This window comes from Balaenoptera physalus (genome assembly GCF_965194825.1).
Source record: "Balaenoptera physalus genome assembly, chromosome: 10".
NCBI lineage: Eukaryota > Metazoa > Chordata > Mammalia > Artiodactyla > Balaenopteridae > Balaenoptera > Balaenoptera physalus.
This window is the reverse complement of record NC_138889.1, coordinates 73,745,724-73,771,638: the sequence shown is the minus strand read 5'-3', so window position 1 is coordinate 73,771,638 and position 25,915 is coordinate 73,745,724. Positions and strand designations below refer to the sequence as shown.

General features: G+C 34.5%; 1 protein-coding gene across 19 annotated transcripts in view; it reads left to right on the top strand.

The window, feature by feature from the left end:
• Nucleotides 1-25,915, top strand: part of SOX6 (SRY-box transcription factor 6) — a 627,969-nt gene that overhangs the window by 258,404 nt on the left and 343,650 nt on the right. For all 19 annotated transcript variants that reach the window (XM_082476530.1, XM_082476545.1, XM_082476542.1 and 16 more), the window contains one exon: nt 16,373-16,580. In XM_082476530.1, the coding sequence (XP_082332656.1) occupies nt 16,373-16,580 (208 nt within the window). The remainder of the gene's footprint in view (nt 1-16,372; nt 16,581-25,915) is intronic.

Genomic DNA, 25,915 nt, shown 5'->3' with positions numbered 1-25,915 from the left:
CCTGGCAGTCCAGTGGTTAAGACTTTGCCTTCCAATGCAGGTCGTGTGGGTTTGATCCCTGGTCAGGGAGCTAGGATCCCACAAGCCTCACGACCAAAAAGCCAAAACGTAAAACAGAAGCAATATTGTAACAAATTCAATGAAGACTTTAAAAATGGTCCACATCAAAAAAAAAAAATGCATTGGGAAAAATTTGTGTGACTTGCCTTATTGTGATTTTCACTTTATTACGGTGGTCTGGAACTAAACCCACACTATCTCCAAAGTATGGCTTTATTGTTAAAACCCAAAGCAATATACAGATTCAGTACAATCCCCATCAAAATTCCACTGGCATATTTCACAGAACTAGATCAAACAATTCTAAAATTTGTATGGAACCACAAAAGATCCCAAATAGCCAAACAATCTTGAGAAAGAAGAACAAAGCTGGAGGTATTACACTCCCTGATTTCAAATTACACTACAAAGCTACAGCAGTCAAAACAGTATTGTACTGGCACAAAAACAGATACACAAATCAATGGAGCAGAATTGAGAACCCAGAAATAAATCTACACATATATGGACAATTAATTTATGACAAAAGAGCAAAGAACATACAATGGATAAAGGATTGTCTTTTCAATAAATGGGGTTGGAAAAGCTGGACAGCTACATGCAAAAGAATGAAACTAGGCCACTGTCTTAACACCATACACAAAAATTAACGGAAAATGCATTAAAGCCTTGAATGTAAGACCTGAAACCATAAAATTCCTAGAAGAAAACATAGGTGATAATCTCATTGACATCAGTCTTAGTGATTTTTTTGTGGATCTGACTTCAAAGAAGGCAAGGGAAACAAAAGCACAAATTAAAAAATGGAACTACATCAAACTAAAAAGCTTCTGCAGAGTGAAGGAAAACATCATCAAAATGAAAAAGCAACCTACTGAATGGGAGAGATATTTGCAAATCATACAGCTGATAAGGGGTTAATATCCAAAGTATATAAAGAACTCATACAAACAACCTGATCAAAAAATGGGCAGAGGATCTGAATAAGCATTTTTCCAAAGAAGAGGTGCAGATGGCCAATAGGAACATGAAAAGATGTTCAACATCACTAATTATTTTTGAAAAATTTTATTGGAGTATAGTTGATTTACAATGTTGTGTTACTTTCTGCTGTACAGCAAAGTGAATCATTTATACATATACATATATCCACTCTTTTTTAGATTCTTTTCACATATAGGTCATTACAGAGTATTGAGTAGAGTTCCCTGTGCTATACAGTAGGTCCTTTAATTATCTATTTTATATAGAGTAGTGTGTATATGTCAATTCCAATCTCCCAATTTATCCCTCCCTCCCCTTCCCCCCAATAACCATAAGATTGTTTTCTACCTGTGTAACTCTATTTCTGTTTTGTAAATAAGTTCATTTGTACCATTTTTAAAGATTCCACATATAAGCAATATCATACAATATTTGTCCTCTGTCTGACTTACTTCACTCAGTATGACCATCTCTAGGTCCATCCATGTTGCTGCAAATGGCATTATTTCGTTCTTTTTTATGGCTGAGTAATATTCCATTGTATATATGTACCACATCTTCTTTATCCATTCCTCTGTCGATGGACATTTAGGTTGCTTCCATGTCTTGGCTATTGTAAATAGTGCTGCAATGAACATTGGGGTGCATGTATTTTTCAAATAATGGTTTTCTCTGGATATATGCCCAGGAGTGGGATTGCTGAATCATATGGTAGCTCTATTTTTAGTTTTTTGAGGAACTTCCATACTGTTTTCCATAGTGGCTGTACCAGTTTACATTCCCACCAACAGTGTAGAAGGGTTCTCTTTTCTCCACACCTTCTCCAGCATTTACTGTTTGTAGTTTTTTTGATGATGGCCATTCTGACTGGTGTGAGGTGATGTATCATTGTAGTTTTGATTTGCATTTCTCTAATCATTAGTGATGCTGAGCATCTTTTCATGTGCTTTTTGGCCATCTGTATGTCTTCTTTGGAGAAATGTCTATTTAGGTCTTCTGCCTATTTTTTGATTGGGTTGTTTGTTTTGATGATATTAAGCCGCATGAGCTGTTTGTAAATTTTGGAGACTAATCCCTTGTTGGTCACATCATTTGCAAATATTTTCTCCCATTCTGTGGGTTGTCTTTTCAATATCACTAATTATTAAGGAAATGCAGATCAAAACCACAATGAGATATCACTTTATACCTCGTAGAACGGCTATGATTAAAAAGATAATAAATAACTAATGTTGGAGAGGATATGGAGAAAAGGGATCCATTGTACACTGTTAGTGGGACTATAAATTTCTGCAGCCACTGTGCAAAACAGTATGGAGATTTCTCAAGAATTTAAGAATAGAACTATTATATGACCCAGCTATTCCACTTTTGGATATTTTATTCAAAGAACATGAAAACACTAATTTGAAGAGTTATAAACACCCCTATGTTCATTACAGCATTATTTACAATAGCCAAGATGTGGAAATAACATGATAACCTGTGTCCATCAATGGATGAATGGATAAAGAAGATGTGATACACACACACACACACACACACACACACACACACACACACACACACACGGACAAAATGGAATACAGCCATAAAAAAGAATGATATCCTGCCATTTACAACAACATGGATGGACATTGAGGGTATTATGCTAAGTGAAATAAGTCAAACAGAGAAAGACAAATACCTATGTTTTCACTCATATGTGAAATCTAAAAAAAAAAGAACAACCAAATAAAAATAAACAAAAACAAACTCATAAACACAGAGAACAGATCAGTAGTTACCAGAGGGGAAGCAGGTTGAGGGAGTGGGTAAAATGGGTGAAGCAAGTCAACTGTATAGTGATGGATGGTAACTAGACTTGTGGTGGTTATGACTCTGCAGTCTAAACAAATGTTGAATTATAATGCTATACACCTGAAACATTTAAAAAAAGATTGGGGGGTATTTAAAAGAGGGATCAGAGGGAAATTACATTGCTCAAAGCTGGATTTTCTGTGAAATTTTGCTGATGTCAACATGAGCATGGATAAACACGTTTGAAAATATTCTATAATCTATGAAAATGTATAAAGTGGAGTCCTTGGATATGAGTTTTTAATGTTAATGATAATATGAAAAAATATAACTAGCTATTAAATGAGAAGAAAGGGGGATTTTGTTCTAGATTAAAAGAGACTTAAGAGCATAACTAAGTATAAATCATGAACTTTGATTGGATTCAGTTTTGAAAAAAAATATTTAGGGACAACTGTGGAAAGTTTAATATGGGTTGTATATTAGATGCCTTAAGAGGATTATTATTCATTTTCTTAGGTATGATAATCATATTGTGGTTATGTGGGAGAATATCCTTATTTTCTGCAGATGCATGCTAAGGTATTTAGGGGTAAGATGGCATGTGATGTCAATAATATGCTCTAAAATGTTTGAGCAATATAATTAGATAGATACATACATACATATATACATAGAGCAATATGACAAAATGTTAATAATTGTCAATCAGCCTAGCTGATCATTATAATAGTATTCGTTATATTATTCTTTCTAGTTTTCTGAATGTTTAAAATTTTTTTCCTATTAAATTTAAAATGCCCATGTGGTAAAAAATGAAAGATTTGACCTATAATCATCAAGACTCTTGCTACTTCTTACTTTCTTGGTTTCAAGGTTAAAATTGTTTTAGCAAATTTAATCTAGCCTGGTAGTGTTGTTTAGGTTGAACATCGTATGGTAGTTTGAATAATAATGAATTTCCAGATGAAAGTAACTGGCTGGAGTTGGTAGGCACATGAATCAGCTAATAGCTGAACCTTGATAGAATGTTACTTCATGTGTTGGGGAATTCACTTATTAGGCCTGCCTGTCTTAAAGCTCTTCTTACTGTTCCATTACCCAAAAGTTATACGGTATTCTCATCTCTGTGGCTATCTGTCCCATGGCATTAGATCTTTAAAGTATAATATCTCCAAGGCTGTGATAGTGTGCCTTAATTCTTTCTTGTTTAGACAATATTGAGTACATTCAGTTCAGGGCACTGCTCTTTGAGAGAGAGAAACAAATTGGAACATACTCAGGGGATAATGAGCAGGATGGCTGAACCATGTCTTTCCTATGAGAAAGAAATCAAGGAAACAGAGATGTTTTGCCTAGAAAAAGAGAAGATACAAGGGTAATATAGTAGCAGTGTGTGTGTACTGAAAGTGCTGCACTTTTGAATATTCCCATCGAATGAAAGGAACTAACTATAGGTTGAAAGAATAGGATTCATATTCCTATAAATAAGAATGTTTGACAACCCTTCAAAGATGGAATGGACTGCTTTGGGAGGTGCTAAATCTTCTATTAGTGTTAGTTCAAGGAGAGAACAAAAAGTCACTTGTCATGGGTATTGTAATGGCCACCATCACTAACACCACCACTACCACCACCATTTAATGAGCACTTTTTATTCTAAGTATTTTATTTTTATTAATTCATTAAATTTTCATAACAACCTTATGATAGGTTCTATATTGCTATTATTATCAATATCATTTTATAGATGAGGAAATGAAGGCACAGAGAGGTTAACTAACTCTGAGGCTATATGAGAGGTGGATGGAAAACTGGGATTTAACTAGAAAATCTGGCTCAGAGAGCCTGTACTTGGTTTACTATTATACTACCTTGTCTTGTACGAGGGCATCAAGAACTAGATGGGGATGAGCAATTGGATTTTTAAGGACCTTTGAATCTTGAGATTTTGATTCTATATTCTGATAGTGTATAGATGATGCAAGACTTTTCTAAGTGTTTGTCTTGACAAGTATGGGGACTTTAATTTTTTTTCTATATTTACTCTGTATACTATATTTACATCCATTTATTAAATATCATGGAATGAGGCTGTTTATAAAACTTTTGGTATTGTAATTTTTTTCTTTGAATCAAAATAACGTTTTAAAAACACTAATTTTTTCTTATAAGACTTTAGGAATCATGACACTTTAGCAAATATTGGTAACAAATCTATATTCTGACACATCATGCATGAATATATTTATTGTCATTGAATATTATAGTAATAGTGTAAAATGGCAAATTCGTGAATGCTATGTATTAATAAAAGAGAAAAAGAACATACTTTGTTTTACCATTAGAGCTAATGATAACGTTTGTCAGGAATAATCTGTTGGTAATTGGAACCAAATTCAGTATATTCATTTATGTAAGCTTCTTTAAACTGATGCTTTTCCTTGAAATATGTCACATTAGAGAAAAACATACTTTTCCTCTGAGAAAGAACCTATAAATGTTAGCAGTTTAGTTTTCAGCACATTAAAAAAGTTAGATTTCTTTTGTTAGCAAGAAATTATTGGAACCTAGATTAAGTAAAGCTTTTTTTTTTTTTTTTTTTTTGTCAGTTACCCAGTAACACTATGGTAGAATACCTCTTATACAGCACAGTTGGCAGGTATTTTGGGTTCATCAAAAAAAAAAGTTGTTTAAGCTACATGTAAAAGAATGAAATTAGAATACTCCCTAACACCATACACAAAAATAAACTCAAAATGGATTTGAGACCTAAATGTAAGACCGGACACTATAAAACTCTTAGAGGAAAACATAGGAAGAACACTCTTTGACATAAATCACAGCAAGATCTTTTTTGATCCACCTCCTAGAGTAATGGAAATAAAAACAAAAATAAACAAATGGGACCTAATGAAACTTCAAAGCTTTTGCACAGCAAAGGAAACCATAAACAAGACGAAAAGACAACCCTCAGAACGGGAGAAAATATTTGCAAACGAATCAACGGAAAAAGGATTAATCTCCAAAATATATAAACAGCTCATTCAGCTCAATATTAAAGAAACAACTCAATCCAAAAATGGGCAGAAGACCTAAATAGACATTTCTCCAAAGAAGACATACAGATGGCCAAGAAGCACATGAAAAGCTGCTCAACATCACTAATTATTAGAGAAATGCAAATCAAAACTACAATGAGGTATCACCTCACACCAGTTAGAATGGGCATCATCAGAAAATCTACAAACAGTAAATGCTGGAGAAGGTGTGGAGAAAAGGGAACCCTCTTGCACTGTTGGTGGGAATGTAAATTGATACAGCCACTATGGAGAACAGTATGGAGGTTCCTTAAAAAACTAAAAATAGAATTACCATATGACCCAGCAATCCCACTACTGGGCATATACCCAGAGAAAACCGTAATTCAAAAAGACACATGCACCCCAATGTTCATTGCAGCACTATTTACAATAGCCAGGTCATGGAAGCAACCTAAATGCCTATCGACAGACAAATGGATAAAGAAGTTGTGGTACATATATACAATGGAATATTACTCAGCCATAAAAAGGAACGAAATTGAGTCATTTGTTGAGACGCGGATGGATCTAGAGACTGTCATACAGAGTGAAGTAAGTCAGAAAGAGAAAAACAAATATCGTATATTAACGCATGTGTGTGGAACCTAGAAAAATGGTATAGATGAACCGGTTTGCAGGGCAGAAGTTGAGACACAGATGTAGAGAACAAACGTATGGACACCAAGGGGGGAAAACTGCGGTGGGGTGGGGATGGTGGTGTGCTGAATTGGGCGATTGGGATTGACATGTATACACTGATGTGTATAAAATTGATGACTGATTAAAGAAAAAAAAAGTTGTTGAAATTTGGAATCAGAAGAAAGCAGTACATATATAGTAGATATGTAATATAACTCAATATAATGTATTGAATATACATGTATATATGTAATTTATGTAATATAACTTGAAAACTTATTTGAAACTTAAAATATATATTTATTATTTACTTATTTAATTTATTTTTGGCTGCGTTGGGTCTCAGTTGCGGCACGCGGGATCTTCGTTGAGGCATGCAGTATCTTTCCTCGTGGTGCAGGGGCTTCTCTCTAGTTGTGGCGTGCAGGTTGTGGCACGTGGGTTCCAGAGCGTGTGGGCTCTGTAGTTTGCAGCATGCCGGCTCTCTCGTTGAGGTGCTCGAACTCAGTATTTGTGGTGCGCGGGCTTAGTTGCCCTGTGGCATGTGGGATCTTAGTTCCCTGACCAAGGATCGAACCTGCGTCCCCTGCATTGTAAAGCGGATTCTTTACCACTGGACCACCAAGGAAGTCCCTTAAAACATACAAATGCAGTACATACCAAGATAGGTGGAGCCATCTGTCTTGGCAGAGAAGATTGATCACTGACATGGTTGATTTGCCTGTACGTGGTGATTTAAAAAAAACAGAAGCAACTTTTAGTTGGTTTTATTATCGTTTTTAATTTCTTTACAGACACTGCATCCCTTTAATTCCCTCCACTCAAAGACTACCAGGAACATACCCATAGTTGAGCAAATTGGGTTTATTACTCATTGCAGTAGGGAGAGCTCACACCATAGAGAACCATGGAGTGTCTCAGTAAGAGAATATTCAAAAGAACTTTTTTAGGATTTGGGCTTTGTTTGAGTGATTTGGGGTAGGGTCTGAGGAAACAGAGGTTTACCATAGATTGGGGGCTATCAGAAATCAGGGACAAATCTGTGATTGGATATCTCAATAAATCTTATTATAGGGAGGGCAGACTAAAGTAAGGATAAAGCTGTAACTGGAGAGACAGTATAACTAAAATGGAAAACAAAGCAAAACTAAAATGACAACATATAAGGCAATAAGAATGAACACACTTAATTCAGCCTTGCTAATAGGTGGAGGAAAGGGTAAGAGAGGATAATATTCTGTCTCTGCAATTTCATTGGTGGCAGGTAGGGAAGTTGATCATGCCGCTGCTTAGAGAAGCCGTTTCCACTCATTTCTCCCAACTGCAATGGCTTCCACCTGCATGTGGGTTTCAACTCTATTATGTAGGACAAGATTGCATTCCTGACCCATGGTCTCTGCCTGTCTTAATTTCTGACATCTTATCTGACTTTTGCAACCCCAGTCTCTCCTCTGCTTGCAGTATTGCTGCCCATTCACATTCCTGGTCAAGGTGCAGGTGGAAACCCAGCTAAATTAGAGCTGTAGTATACTGTAGCTGCTCCTGGACAGAGTGGAGATAATCCATATGGAGTTAGGTTAAGTGAGAATTGATAGTGTCCCTAGACGAAGCTAATTACAAATGTTGAGGTTATTGGAGCTTTGTGAGGGGCCAGATCTTAGTGGAATTAGTTAGGGATGCCTTTAAAAAGAAGATGATTTTGAGCATTGATATTGAAGAGAGTAATATAGTTCAGTATTTATTATTCCACTTAGACGAATGAGTATAAATAAAAACCTAAAAATGGTGCCAGTGATTATCATGACTCTATTTTCAGAACTGAAAATTGAAACCAAAGATAATTGGACAAAGGACATTTTAATTTAATAATAAGAGTAGGTATCATTTATTGAGTACTCAGGTGATGGGCACTCCCCTAAGTGCTTTATACATTATTCATTTCTCACAGCAACTATTTGAGCATATAATTATAACTCCATCCTATAAAAAGATATAGTCTAACTCCCATCACCTTGACTATGGGTCAGCCTTGGTGACTTACTATTGAATAGATTGCATTGACAGTTATAGGGCATGACTTCCCAGACTAGGTTAGAAAAAATGATATAACTTTCCTGGCTCTTTTGGGGGCATACCCCTTTGGAGGCATGAACTACCATGTAAGAAGTCCAGCTAGCCTGAAGCAACGTGCTGGAGAGAAAAGATCATGTAGAGAGATCACATCGAGGAAGATGTCCAAGGAACCCCAGCTTCCAACCCCAAGCTCTTGAAGTGTTCACATCTGTGAAAAAAGAAGCCTTGAGATGACTCCAACCTTAGCCACTGACTTAAGGGCAAGCTCATGAGGGACCTTGAGACAGAACCACCCAGCCCAGATGCTCCTGAATTCCTGACCCACGGAAACCATTAATGATAATAAATCATTATTGTTGTTTTAAGCACTAAGTTTTAGGGTGATTTTTATATAGTAGATAACTAATGTAATGTATCTTGGTAATTCTTGGATTAGGGTTAATAACAGTGGAATTCCTGTCTCAAGAGTAGGTAAAGCTCCTCTCTGGAAATGTAAGGTAAGAAAAGATTTAGAAGGTACGTGTTATTGAAATTGTGGCCTCATTTACTGTTGAAAGTGATTTTAGTATAGCCATGTGGAACGGAAAAAACACTGAATTGGGTGTCAGAAAACCTACATTTAGAGTTTAGCTCTGCCAGTTTTACCTGTGTGACATGGGGAAAACCACATAACCTTCTGAGTGTTACTTTTCTTCATGCTAAAACAAACTTCGGTATTCAGTTCTTGGCAACACATTTTTAGAACAACATCTAGAGACTGGAGTGTATCAGAGTAGAATGATGAAGGGTCTGGAAACCATGTCAAATGGTAAATAGGTGTTGAAACTGAAGGAGTTTCACCTAGAAAAGGACTGTTAACCTAATCCCTCCCTTAAGATACTTCGAAAAACTTTAACATGGAATAGGAAATAGATTGATTTTGTGTATCTTTTGAGGGCAAACAGGAAACTATGGGTGATAATGATAAGGATCTAGAATTTAGCTGATCAAGGATTCCCTTTTAAATAATTAGAGTTATCAGAAAATATTATTTGCGAGTCCTCAGATGCAGAAATGCCAAGGAAAGAAAGCTTGGTTATTTTTTCTGGTTTCAATATAGGGAAACTATAATATACTAACTCTCTAGATATGTTCAATAAGGCCAAATTCTATTCTCTTAAATTATTTTTATTGCGTTGGCCAAAAGGTTCATTTGGTTTTTTCCATAAGATGATTCTAGTAGCACTTAGTTGTCTTTACCTTCATTCAAAACAATTTTGTTAGATTATATGTGACAGCTGTCATATCAGCGTGCATTAAAAAAAAAGACTTATCAAAATTGGTGAATTTTTGTGTAGCCATTTTAATATTAAAGATGGAAGAAAAAAGCAACATTTTTGGCATATTATGTTTTATTATTTAAAGGAAGGTAAAAACGGAGCTGAAATGCAAAAAAGATTTGTGCAGTGTATGGAGAAGGTGCTGTGACTGATAGAATGTCTCAAAAGTGGTTTGCGAAGTTTCATGCTGGAGATTTCGCACTGGATGGTGCTCCATGGTCGGGTAGACCAGTTGAAGTTGATAGTGATCAAATCGAGACATTAATTGAGAACAGTCAACGTTATACCATGTGGCAGATAGCAACATACTCAAAATATCCAAATCAAGTGTTGAAAATCATTTGCACCAGCTTGGTTATGTTAATCGCTTTGATGTTTGGGCTCCACATAAGCGAAAAAAACCTTCTTGACTGTATTTCCGCATGCGATTCTCTACTTAAATGTAATGAAAACATTCCGTTTTTAAAACAAATTGTGATGGGCAGTGAAAAGTGGTTACTGTACAATCATGTGGAACAGAAGATATCATGGGACAAGGGAAATGAACCACCATCAACCACACAAAGGCCGGTCTTCATCCAAAGAAGGTGATGTTGTGTATATGGTGGGATTGGAAAGGAGTCCTCTATTTTGAGCTCCTTCTGGAAAACCAAGCAATTAATACCAACAACTACTGCTCCTAGTTAGACCAACTGAAAGTAGCACTTGACGAAAAGCATCCGGAATTAGTCAACAGAAAATGCATAATCTTCTATCAGGATAACGCAAGACCACATGTTTCTTTGATGACCAGGCAAAACCTGTTACAGCTTGGCTGGGACGTTCTGATTCATCTGCCATATTCACCAGACATTGCACCTTCGGATTTCCATTTATTTAGGTCTTTACAAAATTCTCCTAATGGAAAAAATTTCAATTCCCTGGAAGACTGTAAAAGACACCTGGAACAATTCTTTGCTCAAAAAGATAAAAAGTTTTGGGAAGATGGAATTGTGAAGTTGCCTGGAAAAATGGCAGAAGGTAGTGGAGCAAAAGGGTGAATACGTTGTTCAATAAAGTTCTTGGTGAAAATGAAAAATGTGTCTTTATTTTTACTTAAAAACAAAAGATACTCTTTGGCCAACCCAATATATTTTCTCTAAGCATCTCTTTATAAAATGACTTTTGTTCTTCCTTATTACATAAGCAATATGTTCATCAATGTTTATCAATGATAAATTAGAAAACACAGATAAGCAAAAAAAGGAAAGAAAAATTACCAATAATCTCATAACCATTTATAAATCACTATAAATATTTTGGTGTATGTCTTCTAAGGATTTTTTTTGTGGCCACATTTACCCTTGTGCACGCATGTAACAAAATTGAAGTTATATACTAAAATACTATGATATATCCTTTTCTCCATTTGATACCTCTTCCCTTGTAGATAAATTATTCTACAACTTTTTTTGGTATTCATATTCAACCTTGAAAATAGTATTTATTTTCTGATTAAAAGTATTACTTATGATAGAACATTTGCAAAATATATGTAACTTCAAAAAGGAAATATAAAACTACCTATTGTTTCAAGACTCAGAGGACCATTAGCATTTTGTTGGCAATTCTGTCTTTTCTTCTGTACATAATTTAAAAATATATATATAATTAGTGTTTCTCACTAACATACTTTTTACTAGTAATATGTTATGAATAGTCCCACGTCACTAAATTTTCTGCGAAAATATGATTTTCAATGATTTCAAATTATTCCACCACATGGATAAAACCATAATGCCCTCAAATAATCCCTACTATTGGAAATACAAATTGCCTCTAATTATTCATCACTATAAACAACACTATATTCAACGTATATAATATTGTTTTTAATGGCCATGTGGTATTCCATTGTGTAGCTATATCATCTTTTATTGAATGAATCCCTTATTTTTTAATATCTCAGTTGTTAACGTTTTGCCTAAATAAGCAATTCTGTCATTGCTAGAGCGAATCTTTTCCCTTAGCCTTAATTTTTTATTATTTTTGACATATTTGGTGAATAGTTGTTTCATCATCCAACAATGTGACAACATTTTTTTTTTGATGTTTTGGAGGTATATAGAAGAATCATAAGACATGAGGTATATAGAAGAAGCATAAGTTAAGAGCTAAAATTTAGTTGCAAATATGACTAAAACATGCAAAATAATAACGAATAATTTAGCATATTATTGCATGGTTCTGATTGCTTCGATGTGTAGTTCAGGGGATAGGAGGATAGTGAGGCCCAGCATAGTCAGGGAGGACTTTAAGGATGAAATGCAGTTTGAGCTGAGCTTTGAAGAGTGGGTTGAGTTCATAGTCAAAGAGAATGTAGTACATTCTAGGGGAAAGGAACAAGACTTGCAAAGGCTCAAAAATTTGATTGTTTGCTATATTCACAGTACCATGAGAAGGCTATTTGAGTTTAATGTTATTTAATGCCACTGCTGAGCAATCAGTTTTTCATAACTTTTGAAAAATCTGAGCAATATTTATTTTAATCTGTTTTTTCAATTTTATTGAGAAATAATTGAGTATAACATTGTATTAAAGGTATACAATATAATGTATATATTGTGAAAGGATTACCACAATAAGTTTACTTAACATCCATCACCTCACACACGTTTTGTTTTTAATATTTACTTCTCTATCCCTTCATATATGGAAACATCTTAATTATATATTCTTAATTTGTGAAAATTGCTTGTATTTTCTAGAAACTTTGCCTAATGAATATTTTTTTGTACTACTGTATGCTTTTTCAGTCATCTACATATAATTTTTGTACTGTGTTTAATTAATTGCCAGTGAAATGCTCCTTAGATAATCTGAATCAACATCACTTTAGTCCTTGTATTGGTACTAGGATCCTTTTAAATAGTATTTTGAAATTTTCTTCACTGTTAGGGAGGACTCTGAAGTTAGGGGTTAAGAGAAAACAAACTTATCATAAATTTCCTTTGAATGAACTAATGCTTACTCAGTGCCCCATATGCTTTTCTTTTTGTGATGTTCATGTGTTCTGTCATGTTATACAGTGGTTGTTTTCATAAGAAAGATCAAAAGAAGAGAAGTAATCTCCATTATGTTACTTTTTAAAATCACAACTAACCAGCCTTCTTTAAAATGTTCATAATTATATCCACATTATAACATTAAGGCAAATCACAGTCATTTCATTACCTTCTCATGAAATCAGTGTTTCTGAAAGTGGGGTGCATCAGAAGCACTTGGGATGTTTATTAAACTTCATATTCCTGGGCCCCACTCTTTGGGGTATGGGAAGAGGTAAGGGAATCTGTATTTTAACATACTTGCCGGGGAATTCTATACCTTAAAGTTGGAGAAGCACTGCTTTAGTCAAATGTTGTCTCAAACCTCTCCACAGCTGTGCTGCAGTGTCATGCATCAAAACTTGATAGATATTATCACTGGACATCTTGCCTCAATTGTTAGTTCATAGGACCAATTTTGTTTTTAGGAAATTAAAGAATAAGCTGAGCTTTTTTTTTTCTGTAAGAAAACTTACTTAAAAATTACCTAGCTCCCTAGAAAAAAAACTAGAGATTCTTTGTCAAATTTCTTTTTCTAATTTGGCATTACTGCCTTTTATCTAACAGTAATCTCTTCATTGTATCGATAAATGTTTGGATTTATGTGCCCCTTTGTTCAGATGAATTGACTATAGGCCTCCATTCATGAGAGGTCCATATGTCTTAAGTTTTAGAAAGTTAAAAAGTGAAGACCATAAATGGTAAATTTTGCCCCTTTCCATTGTTCCTAAAGATAGTATGATTTATACAACTTAAGCCATTTATGATTTCATCTTCTGCCCTTGTTGGTGCCTTTGTGGCATGTTGCAAGTAGTTCTTGTTGCTTTCTTGGAGAAATCATGACTTACAGCTTCTTATTCTCTGCTTCTTGGTGGTGTTGAGCGACCTTTCACAGATTATGGGGCTTCAGTGTGGGAACCCATGGTTATTGTCTGTGGTGCAGATGGCAGTGATCACATTCCCATGAGTAAAAAATAAGGAACGTAGTCTATCTAACAAGTAAGTGACATGAGTAAATAGACTGAAATTAGTCCTGAGAGAAAAAAATGGTACTGTATGGAGGCTAAATTCTCTAAGGACAACTGGAACTCAGGCTGGAGAGACATTTCTAGCATCTTTCAATTTGGGAGTGGTGGGAAAACTCCTCTTTATTATGGTCAGTGGTGAGTCATTTGTAGGTAACCACTTCCATGTAACTGTTGTTTTAAGTTGATCTTCAATCCCTTAGGTTGAGCCAGAGTTTGTTTTTGACTTATAGGCAATGATATGAGACAAATTTGCATTTGAAATGAAAGTGATCGAAGCATAATTTATCAAATGGTATTACTGACTCAAAAAAGCCTAGGTCACATTTCTGATAGGGACACTATTAAGAACTGAAACTGGCTTTGGCAAACATATCTCTGAGTTTTTTGTTTGCACAAAGTAGAGAATGAACTGGCCATTCCAAGGAGCCATGTATTAACCATGACTGGCATCTAAAAGAAGGGGTTCCTGTGCATCACTCCACAGTTATTGTAAGCAGTAAATGAAATACAACATATTTCCTGGGGAAAGAAAAGATTTAGGAACAAGGTAAGGAGGAGCTCTTTTTCCTGCCCTGCCCATTTATTTTATCCTTTTCAGTTTATTTTAGTGCAAACGTAATGAGCATCTGCTCTGTGCTAGGCATTTTGATAACAATGGGACTGTGGAAAAGATTAAGATTTGGCTCATAGTAATTTAAAGCAGCTTTATTGAGATATAATACGCATACCATACAATTTGCTTATTTAATGTGTACAATTCAATGGTGGTTTTTAGTATATTCACAGACTTTACAATACTCAATTTATTTCAAGACATATTTTTTACTAAGCAATTCCTTAGGTCCAGAGGGGGAAAAACCTCTTTGGCTCCATTCCTAGATCTGTTCCTTCCAACAAAATAATGATACCTACCATTTACTAAGCACCGCCTGCTTTGGGCTCAGCACTGTGCCTAGTTGCTTTACAAATGTTAGCTCATTATATGCTACCAATAACTGTGAAAATAAGTTTTATTCCTACCTTGTATGCAATGGCAATAATACCTAAATATCTAGCATTTACTGAGTACAATTATCTCATTTAATGTATGTGGAAATGTATTTCTCTAAATTCCATTTTCTTTTCATTCCCTTTCCTACCAGTGATTAACTCTGTAACTTTTTTTTTTTTTTTTTTTTTAACTCTGTAACTTTTCCCTCATGCTCTTCCTCTAGTTCTTGATGCTTACTGGGCTTTTTTTTGTGAAGAAGGAGAGAGATACAGGAGTGATTAAGATTTTTAAGCTTCTGATGAGAACAAAGCCTAGACGCTTTATTTATTTCATACAGTTTTTTATTGGGAGAGAGAAGACCCCTACACAGACAGATAAGGTGCATGCAAGACTACTGGTGGACTGTGGCCAATAATGTTTGCTTAAAACTCTCAGTTCTGATTTAAAGAGCTATAAAAGCATTTTCTTTTTATAAACTTTTAGGTGTTTATTATTTTCAATCTAAGATTTGCTTTTTCTCTTTGAAGATAGACCTAACTCTCCTACCAGTTAGCCAACTTCTCTGTAATGTGAAATAATTCTTGTGTAAGTGTTTCTGTAACAAACCTGTCTTCTTGTTAAAAAAAAGAAAAAAACAAATCATTTTTAAATGCCACATGAAAAATGTGTGTGACTGTGTGCTAAAGTATCAGGAGTAAGTGTAAGAAATAGAAAGAGGTTTCTGTAACTTTGACAGATGTGTAGCTAGAAAAAAAACAAACAATTTTCTTCAAACCCCGGCACACAAAAATATTCAGGTTGGCTAACCTTCTGACGCTGATTTAGATATTTTAGATATTTTCTGGTGAATAATTAACATGAATATTGAAGCTAATTTCTCTACTGTTTCTAAATTTAGGGATAATGGGGTTCTTTTTTGATGTACATATATTTTAGGCTGTGGGAAGAGGGTTGCTAATATAAGTGCCAATTAAAAGAAAAACTTTACCATCCTTATAATTAATAATTGAACCTGAACTATTTTAAATGAAGGGTGTAAATGAGTAAGAAGTTGAAGTGTTCCTTTTAAAATTAAGTTTTTGTACCACTTTGGCTGCTTTTTAGTTAAAAAAGAAAAAGGTAGAATCTGCAATTTCAGGTTAGTTCCTTTGATAATTACCTCTATGTTTAGTATTTTTTTTAAGCAGAGATAGTTAATATATTTTATTTGTCCATCTCAGCCTCATATACTGTCATTCTGAGTTTGGGATTTTTCTCCAATGATATGCAAAGAAACATGTTCTAATGGTTTTATTTTATTTTGTTTTTCTAGGAGTCAGAGAATAATAAGTTATGTTCCCTATATTCCTTCCGAAATACCTCTACCTCACCACATAAGCCTGACGAAGGGAGTCGGGACCGCGAGATAATGACCAGTGTTACTTTTGGAACCCCAGAACGCCGCAAAGGGAGCCTTGCCGATGTGGTGGACACACTGAAACAGAAGAAGCTTGAGGAAATGACTCGGACTGAACAAGAGGGTATGTGTGGACTTAACTGTTGGGCTTTATTCTTTTAAAGATTCCAGGTTTAAAAAAAAAAATGAGTGGGATTTTAAGGGCCAGAGAAGTGCATAATTGGCACTAGCAAGGAAAAAGTTATTCAGAGGTTACCATGGTGATGGCAGATTGTGATCCATTAGAAGTGTTAAGCAGATAGCTCCATTTTTCTACAACTTTGTGCATTTTACTTGGCTCTTATAATAACAAATCAAGGTTTTAAACTGACTATAAGCCTTGCTCTGGAAAAGGGAGTACAGGTATTTTCCTAGCCGCAACTTTATTTTTCATTTTTTCTCTCTTATTTCCTCTTGATGGATAGTGTTTTATTATGAAAATATAAACTGTTTAAAAAGAAAAAGACCCCTAATTTATTTCTCCTTATTTTTATAAATATTATAAATTTATAAATATTATTATTTTACTTCCAAATGTTGCAGAATTGAGAGCTGAGGTTTTCTAATACTGTTAAAGCTAAATGTTCAAGGGAGGAGTTCTTTGACACATGACATGTACTGAAACATCCACCTTCTCTACTCTCTCTACAAGAGTCCACTTAGGTTAACCTAGTCCTAAAAAGTAGATGAAAGAAGACTCTGTGATAATATGTTTAAATTAAATAAATCAACTCTGAGAGATTGCTATACTATGTATATTCTTTCATTTTTTTATGTACAGATTTTAGACTTTAAAATGTAGGATAATTAATGGCTTTGGATTACTACTTACATTGTAAGTTAAATTTAAACCTCTGTGGTACTATAGGGAAATGGGGATTTGATATAAGGGAATTTTTCATGTAAGTTAATTTTATTCCTTTAAGGGCTCAGAAGTTTAAAAATTTCAAATTAATTTTTGTGGTGTGTCCACCACATCAGCAATCTTTGTGGAAGCTTCTAAAATGTATTACATGCTTCCCTATCTTACTAACCAGATTATATGGCACAAAATGTAAATTTTTTTGTTGACTCAGGGTCATGATGCAGTAGAATATGAACTCCAATACCTATCTAACAATCATGTGACCCTGGGTAAGTTCTTCAATCTCCCTGAACCACAAAATTTAAAGTTTGGTATGGTAGTAACCTGACTTCTTAACTCAAACATTTTGAGAATTAACTATAATAATTAATATGTGTCTTATGAACTGTAAATTACATACATTTGAGGCATTGTGATGATAATTATTATAAATGTCAATTACTTTACCATGCTATAATGTAATGATGCCCCCAGAGATCTTTGAGACAATTAGGACAGTTGGCTTTATGGTTATTTCTCTGCAATTATGGAACTTTAGAGTTCCTGTGTCTGCTTGATTTAGATATCTTTTTTGGCGTGTGTGTGTGTGTGTGTGTGTGTGTTTTGGTTTCTCTTCCTTTAATAACAGGTTTCAGACTGTTACTTCTTACCTAGTTGTGAATAATTTCTAATTTGCTTCTTATATTCATCTGTCAATTATGAAATTAGATGATCATAACATTCTGGACTATATTTAAAATATGAACAAACATTTCTGGGTGAGTTGCTAAGAGATTCTGGGCAATATACATGCTCTTCAGTGCATGGACTTCATGCTGACTCTTCTGGCTGCTCAGAGACTTTATATTACTCATTCATGGCTATTCTAGAATAACTGAGGCTGCCAGATCAATAAACTCTGAATAAATGAGATTGCTAGGTTACATTTAATTGTGATTCACCAAAAAGGTTGTTTTAGCTCTATAAGAAAGTGGTTTCAACATACTTTAGAGGGCTGTGTTGTGTAAAAATAAAGAAATTGATTTGTGATGATTTTTTAGGGGGAGGGGTCTAGACTGCTAGGGAATTTAAAATCATCCTTCTCTTGCAAGTAATGATTAGTGTTTTATTCTTCATTATTATGTGTTATAGATTTGATACAAGAGAGGCATTTGTAAGATGAGACCTCTCATTTAAGAGTCCTTTATCATTATATTCCTACTATTGAAGAATGTTTTTTATGTACTCTACAGAACTTTGTTTTCTACAGTACATATATTTTAGGCATCAGAAATTCAGGCATTTTTAGTGCATATCAATGTATATAATACATTAAGTACAAATAGAAATGATAAAAAGTGTGCTTATCAAACAGATTCCAAAAATCTGGGAGGAATGCTGAATATAATGTATGAAAGAAACAAAAAGTCAAACGTTTTTGACAAACTGAAAATATAAACTTAAAACTAACCCATCAAGATAAAATTTAATAGGTCTTATTGTCAAGTCCAGAGGCTGTGACCAAAATTCCTATCTGCACAAGTAATTACTGAAGGAAATTTAAATAGCAGACACATGATTAAAAAAAAACACCAACATACGAGTTTTAGGTGACAGAGAGTGCAATGGGGTCAGTGCAGTGAATATTGCCAAAAAATTGCCAGTGCTATCCCAGTCGGCATTACTAGAATTACAGTATGTAAGATTCAAGAGGTGTCGGTCCCACTGAACTTCCTGCTCAAAAGAATGCACCTGAAGTATTGTGTTGAGAATTACTACACTTTAAGAGGAACTCAGGAGCGTTGGGATATTCTCAGAGGAGAACAAATGACATGCTAACAGACACAGAATTATATAATAAGAAGAATAATTGAAGGAACTAGTAATATTATCATTATATTATCATATAATATTATATATCATATTGAAATTATAACAAGACCAGCTGTCTAACAGTGTAGCTGTCCATGTATGGAAAGACTTTCTTTGAAAGATAATAAATTATCTTTGGAGGTATGCAGCAATCTTAATTGCCATTTTAAAAGGTTATTTTAGATGAGGGATAATTGGTCTTTTTCTGCCAAGACTATGAATTTTTATGAACAATATGCTTATACGGTATTCTGTAGTTCATGGTATATTTTTTATAGTCCTAATCAAGAACTACATAGTATCATGATTATTTTTCTACAGGTTTTCTTCTTATTTTGCAAAGTGCTATATTAGAACTGAGGGATTCTTACTTTCTTTTTTTGGCTGTGGATCCCTTTGGTGGCTTGGTGACGCCTACAGGTCCATTCTTACTTTAAATGCATAAAGTAAAATCCATGGAATTATAAGAAAATGAATTATATTAAAATGTTAAATAATTTAAAAATTTTGTGATATGGTAGGAAGTACTACTTTACTAATGCATTAAACACAAGATCTAATGGAGGGACTAAAAATATAATTTTGAAGTAGTGATAAGTATAAAAGATATTTTGAGATATCTTCAACAAGTACAATGTGATATAAAAATATATTGTTATTTTATTGGCTAAAATGTCACAGATACTATGAATTTATGGTTTGTTGCCTGCATCAATAATTTAAAGAAATGCAAATTTTCAGTTTAAAAAATTGGTGAAAATGAATTTTTTCCATCCAAGTTCACAGACTTCCTGAATTCTATGGATAGACTCCTGGGGTCTGTGGACCCTAGGTTAAGAACCACTATGCTACATGATATTGCACACCTATCATGAATAGTCTCTAAATTTAAAGAGTTCATATTCTAGTAAAAGGTGTAAAACTAATACAAAATGAACTCTAATTCATATTTAATATGTGATAAATTCCATGAGAGCTACATAGATAAAATGTTATAGGAGTTTACAAGATAGATTGTGCCTGCCTAGGAAACCATGGAGAGGTTCTATAGAAAAATGAGTCTTAACTGGTCTTGGAGAATGAAAGGATATATATGTAAGTAGAAATGGAGGGGAGGGACATTTCAGTCGAAAGGAACAGGCAGAGAGTTTTAAAACAGCCGGTAGTTCAGGTTCTACTTTAAAGTATGTGAAGATGCATATAGAGTATAAGACTGAAAAGGTAGGTTCTGTTCATCACAGTGGCCCTTAAATTCTTGGCTAAGAAGCTCAAACTTTATATTGAAAGTTATGGAGGAACCACTGACTGTTTTTTAGCACAGTAAATTGATGGATTAGAGCTCTCCTCCAGGAAAGTTAATCTGGCAGCACTGTATTGGATGTATGGGAGCACAGAGAGACATAAAGGAAATTGTTTCAGGCTAGAGATAATGAGGGCCTGAACTAAAGCAGCAGAAACAAGGAAGGAAGAAGGGGTGCATATGGAAAAGATATTCGGAGATAGAATTGTTAGGACCTGACATTTAAAGTGAGGAGATCAATAGAGAAGAGTGGTTTAAAGGTAGCTCAGAGTGAATAGGAGGATGGTATAACAGTTAATGAGAAAAGTAGACAACATGTTTTGGAGATGGGAGTAATGAGGATTTCTATTTTTTTATTTTGAGTTTGATGCCTAATTTTAATCATTTGCTTGGAGCAATAGAACAGAACAGTGTGATGGGAGAATAGAAATAATTATAGGTAAGGTCATTAATAAGCTTCTGATAGATTTCTGATTCTATAATATTATAATTATATTCTAGGTCTAAGGAGGTATAATAGCTCCACCAATATTTGCCTGGCTTTGACTTTTTAAAGCCCCATCTCCTCATCTGGGACGTCCTTTATCCCATGGGATGTATAAAAGCTTTCAAATGCATTACTCACCTCTCCCTCACTTCTGCTTTCTGGTTTGAAGACCATACTTCATAAGTGACAAGCTTGTGTGATTGACATAATAAATGACCTTTCCTGAGTCATTCTTGTCCTGGAGTATGTTTTGACTCTATCAGACTAAATACCTTCCCCCTCATTTCCCCTCTTATACAGTAACTGATCTATAAAAAGTTTATTTATTATGGTCTATTTTAAAACAGTATCTACTTGATAAAACAAAAACTCTCCATTCGGTAATAGGAAAGTTATTCTCTTACAGGTAGATTCTTTGATTAACCAAATAATTGTCCAGTATTTTAGCTGCCATTCTCTCAAGAAATGTCCTCTCCAGAGCAGTGATTTGACTGGATTGCTGAAACACTGATGAACAAAGGTGTTCTGTCTGAAGTGCCTCCACTGAAAGTAAGATTTGTGGGAAAATAGGCAAGGCTTCTGTTTTGTTCTAAATTTAACCCTTATTTTTTCTGCCACAGATAGATAGGTTGGTAGGTAGGTAGATAGATAGATAGGTGTGCAGATGCATGGAAAAATGGTTAGATGGATAGAATGAATGAATATCAGAATCTACCTTTTAAAACACTGTTGATATTGGTGGGTATAGTGTGTAGAAAGACTTTGATTAATAGATTCAGTTTTAAATGGTTCTAAGATAAAAATCCTTCAGCTGGAATTAAATGATGAATTTTAGTTATCCTTGTATCACCCATCTTGTTGCCAGTGTAGCTGGGCTGTAGCATAAGCGACAGTTGTCAGAAAATGAATACTTTAAAAAGGACTTCTATATCTAAATACATATATTTAATCAGAGAGTCCTTTGGCTTCTGAAAATAAGTTGTCTAATGAGAATTTCATTTGAGCAGCTGCGACTGAGGAGGTCAACAGGCATTGCCTAGGAGAATATGGCCCAGCTGGTTAAATCTGGTTGTTGTCGTGATTTAAATGGTCAAGTGCTGCTTGTAATCCAGGACCGTCTGTTTGTAAAGGGAAGAGTGAGTGCTTCAGCATAATGTACAGCTGTTTTAATCTCTCTTTAATAATAGTGCTTCAGCCACTATCATGTCTTGTGTATCATACTACTAAGTATATGATCCTAGGCTGGGTGAACTGGTTTGGGTCAGGTTCTGGAGTCATGTGAGATTGCAGAGAAAGGGATACATTGATATAAACCTCAACTCTAACAAAATAAGATTTTCTTTCTGACTTTTTGCTCTTTTAAAAGACTTATTTTTTAGGTAATAATTATTGTGATCAAGAGGGAGTGATGAAGCTTGTAGTTAGAAATATTAGAATAAGTGTGTTCTCTTCGATAGAGGCCATAAACTTAATGGAAAGTATGCAGAGTTTAGGTACAGTTTCATAGGATGTATGTTGATCAGAAATTAGAGTATTTGTCCAGTGGAACTGTGTGCTTCAAGATATGATAATGAAAGTATGTGGATTCATTTGACTGTGTATGTAGAGAAAGGGCAGGAGCATTTGAGCTTTGGATTCCTGGTGGGATAGGCTTTCCAATGGATTATGCAGCTGTTACCCAGCACAAGAATGAACACGTGTTTATGTATCTGATGGATTATTATCATTATTCACATCTCTAAACAATAACTTGGATTTCTACATATATTTTCACTGAATTATATTTAGTAAGCGTATATGTTGGTATGTGTTGCTCATCTGATAGCTTTTGCCTGTGTGGTATAGTTTAAGCAATGGGAGAACTCATTTTTGAAAGCCATATGTTTTTTGAGTAAGCTAGATCTGGGTTTGAATATGTTCTAATATTTAGCGAGGCAGTATAGCGTACTGATTAAGAGTGTGGGCACTGGTGCTGTGCTGCCTGAGTTTGAATCTCAGTTCAACATTTGCCAGGTGGATGACATTGGGCACCTCTCTGTGTTTCCTCAGCCAAATATTGGACATAATTATAGAGCTATCATGAAGAGATCAAGATTTAGTTAATGCAACTAAAACATTTAGACTATTACTAGCACATAGTAAGTGCTCAATAAATGTAGCCAACATTATTTCCTAGTCTTGGACAAATTATTTCATCCTTTTGTGCTTCAGTTCCCTTATCTGTAAAACTGGATAAATGATGTCTACCTTGCAGGGCTGTGTGAGAATTTGACAGATTATATATACATAAAACACATAGCTTCTATAATTATAATTTATTATTACTATTGCTGTTATAACTACTATTACTGTTATTATTTGAAGGAGCATTTTGTAAAGAGAAATATTACAGGAATCTCATCCTGCACCACAGACAGAATCATAGGAAATGTCCCATGGTGTTAGGATTTAGCATTTGGCAGCAGTGATGTACTTGTTTTCTGGAAGAGCAATCCAGCTTAACTCTCCTTTCAGGCTCTTTGGAAAAGCTGATACTAAAGTTTCCCCACTGGAAGCCAATCTTCCCTGCTGAGAAATATGTGGAATATGATGCTGTCAGTGAGAGAGGTTGGTAAAGCCTTAGATGAGGTTTTTAGATACTATCCAGTTAAGAGCATTGTGTTCCTGTTAAAGAAAAAAAATCTATTAAAAGGCCATGCTAAAAATTATGTAGAAGTTTAACATTCATACCATGCTAGAGCATCAAAAGAATCCTTTAAGGCAAAATTTATGGATATTAGGTTTTTGCCTCTGTTCTGATGGAAGGTTATATTGGTGAAGTATTTAGAGTATCCGAGATCCAAACCTTTCTTTATATTTCTCATTCATGGGAGAAGGTTTCGGATTTTTGCATAAAAAACGCATTAAGTATTCATCATGAAACCCCCAGAGTTATTATTTCAAGTAAGTTGGAAATTTCAGGTCATTTAAATGCTGAAGTTACCCAAGACCACTCATACTCCAGGTGAAGAAGCAATCAGGTATTCAGAGCGATGCTGATGTGACTTCATTTTAATTCATTTTTTCTTCTCTTTAAAATATATCTTTACTCCCCTATAATGTTTGTGTCCTTGCTCCTGTTTTAAAGAATTTTTATCATAGTCATAGCAAATACTAACCTAGTGCCAGATAGTTTAAATAAACATATTTCTGTAAGTATTACACAGTTAGGGATTAAAATGAGGAGCTAGAACTACTGGTTTTTGAATTATGGAAAAAAATAATGTTTCTTATGTTTTTGTGTTAAGTATATTTGCTTTCTAATTCTTTAGAAACTGATCATCCTCTCATAATAACTTTATAAAGGATGTAATTAGCCTGAATCCTGTGAACCCTAGACATTCTGGACAAATCTTAATTATTTCAATTTGCTGTTGTTTTGCAACTCCCGTTTACAGTGTTGGCAATGTCCTAGTTGGTTGAATCGTCTTCTCAACTTCATTTTGTGTGTCTCTGCCTTGAAAAGTTACTTCAAATTTCTTGGCCCATTTCTATCTCTTCAGACTTAAAGATTCTTAAAGTTTTTTCTCTATGAATGTTAAGAACAGATGTAGGCAATTGCTTCTGATTTTTCCTCTTACTGACCTGGGAAGCAAGGTGTTCCTTGGCATTTTGTTAAGAGGATGCAGCTTCCTCTCCATGGTTTGATGAAGTTAAGTCATATTCTCATACAATTTTTGAATCTGTTAAGTTGGAGTGGATCATTAACATTTTGCATTTTTTCCACTGAAAATCATTAGATAGACTTCTTCCGCATTTATTCTGGGATTCTCAAAAGTAATACTGGGCAGTTTTTAAATCTGTACATTTTTTCTTGTGCAATATATGTGTAAAATCCAAAGAAAAAATGAATAGAAAAGGAAGTTGCAAACTTAAATATGTGTTTATTATGTAATATTTGATTATATATATTATAAGGCATAAAAATAAAACAAACACCTGTGAATTCATCATCCAACTTAAAAAATGTTTTCTTCACCTATTCAATCCCTTTGCCAGAACTTCGTGTTTAGAATCTTCCTTTTGTATATGTCCCTAAATAATACATTGTTTAGTTTTGTTTCAGAACTTTATAAAAATGGTATTACACTGTAACCTTCTATGACTTGCTTTTTATACTCATAATTATATTTCAAGATCAATTTTGCTGTGTGCAGCTGTAGTTCATTTTCACTTTTGTATAATATTTCACACACTCTCCCATGGAATGCTATATAGGAGTATACTCTCCTGTTTACTGTCTCCGGACATTTGGATTATTTCCAGTTTTCTGCTAGTACAAACAGTGATGGTATGAACATTCTTGCACCTGTCTTCTGATACACATGTGCATGAGCTTCTTCTATAGGGTGTATTCCCAGGAGTGGAACTGCTGTTGACAAATTTTGTATTATTTTTTCCACTCTGTTGGGAAACATTACACAAAGAAGTTGGGGCTGCAGTGTGTGTGTGTGTGTGTGTGTGTGTGTGTGTGTGTGTGTGTGTGTGTTTATGTGTTTGTGTTATAATTTCCGAAAGGCTTAACTGTCTATACCTTTTGGTTCTACCTTCCTCAAAATGTCTAGCCCAGGTTTCCTTTTATCGCTGAGCTTTTCAGAAGCTTACAAGAGCCTTTGATGGACCCTTCACTGCAATTTTTCTTTTTCTTTTTGTTGTCTCATAATAAAATGTCTTCAGCCCTTCTTTTAAGTATGAGCACAAGTGTATTGTCATTCTCCCTCTGGACTATGATTACTAAGTTTATTAGGAAACACACTTTTTTTCCCCTTTTGATTCCTTTTATTGACGTTTCCACCTCTGTGTGGTTTTTGAATTAAAGTAGTTCCTGATCTCTAACCTTATCAGGTTCATGATCATTTTTTCCTTAAATACCTACTT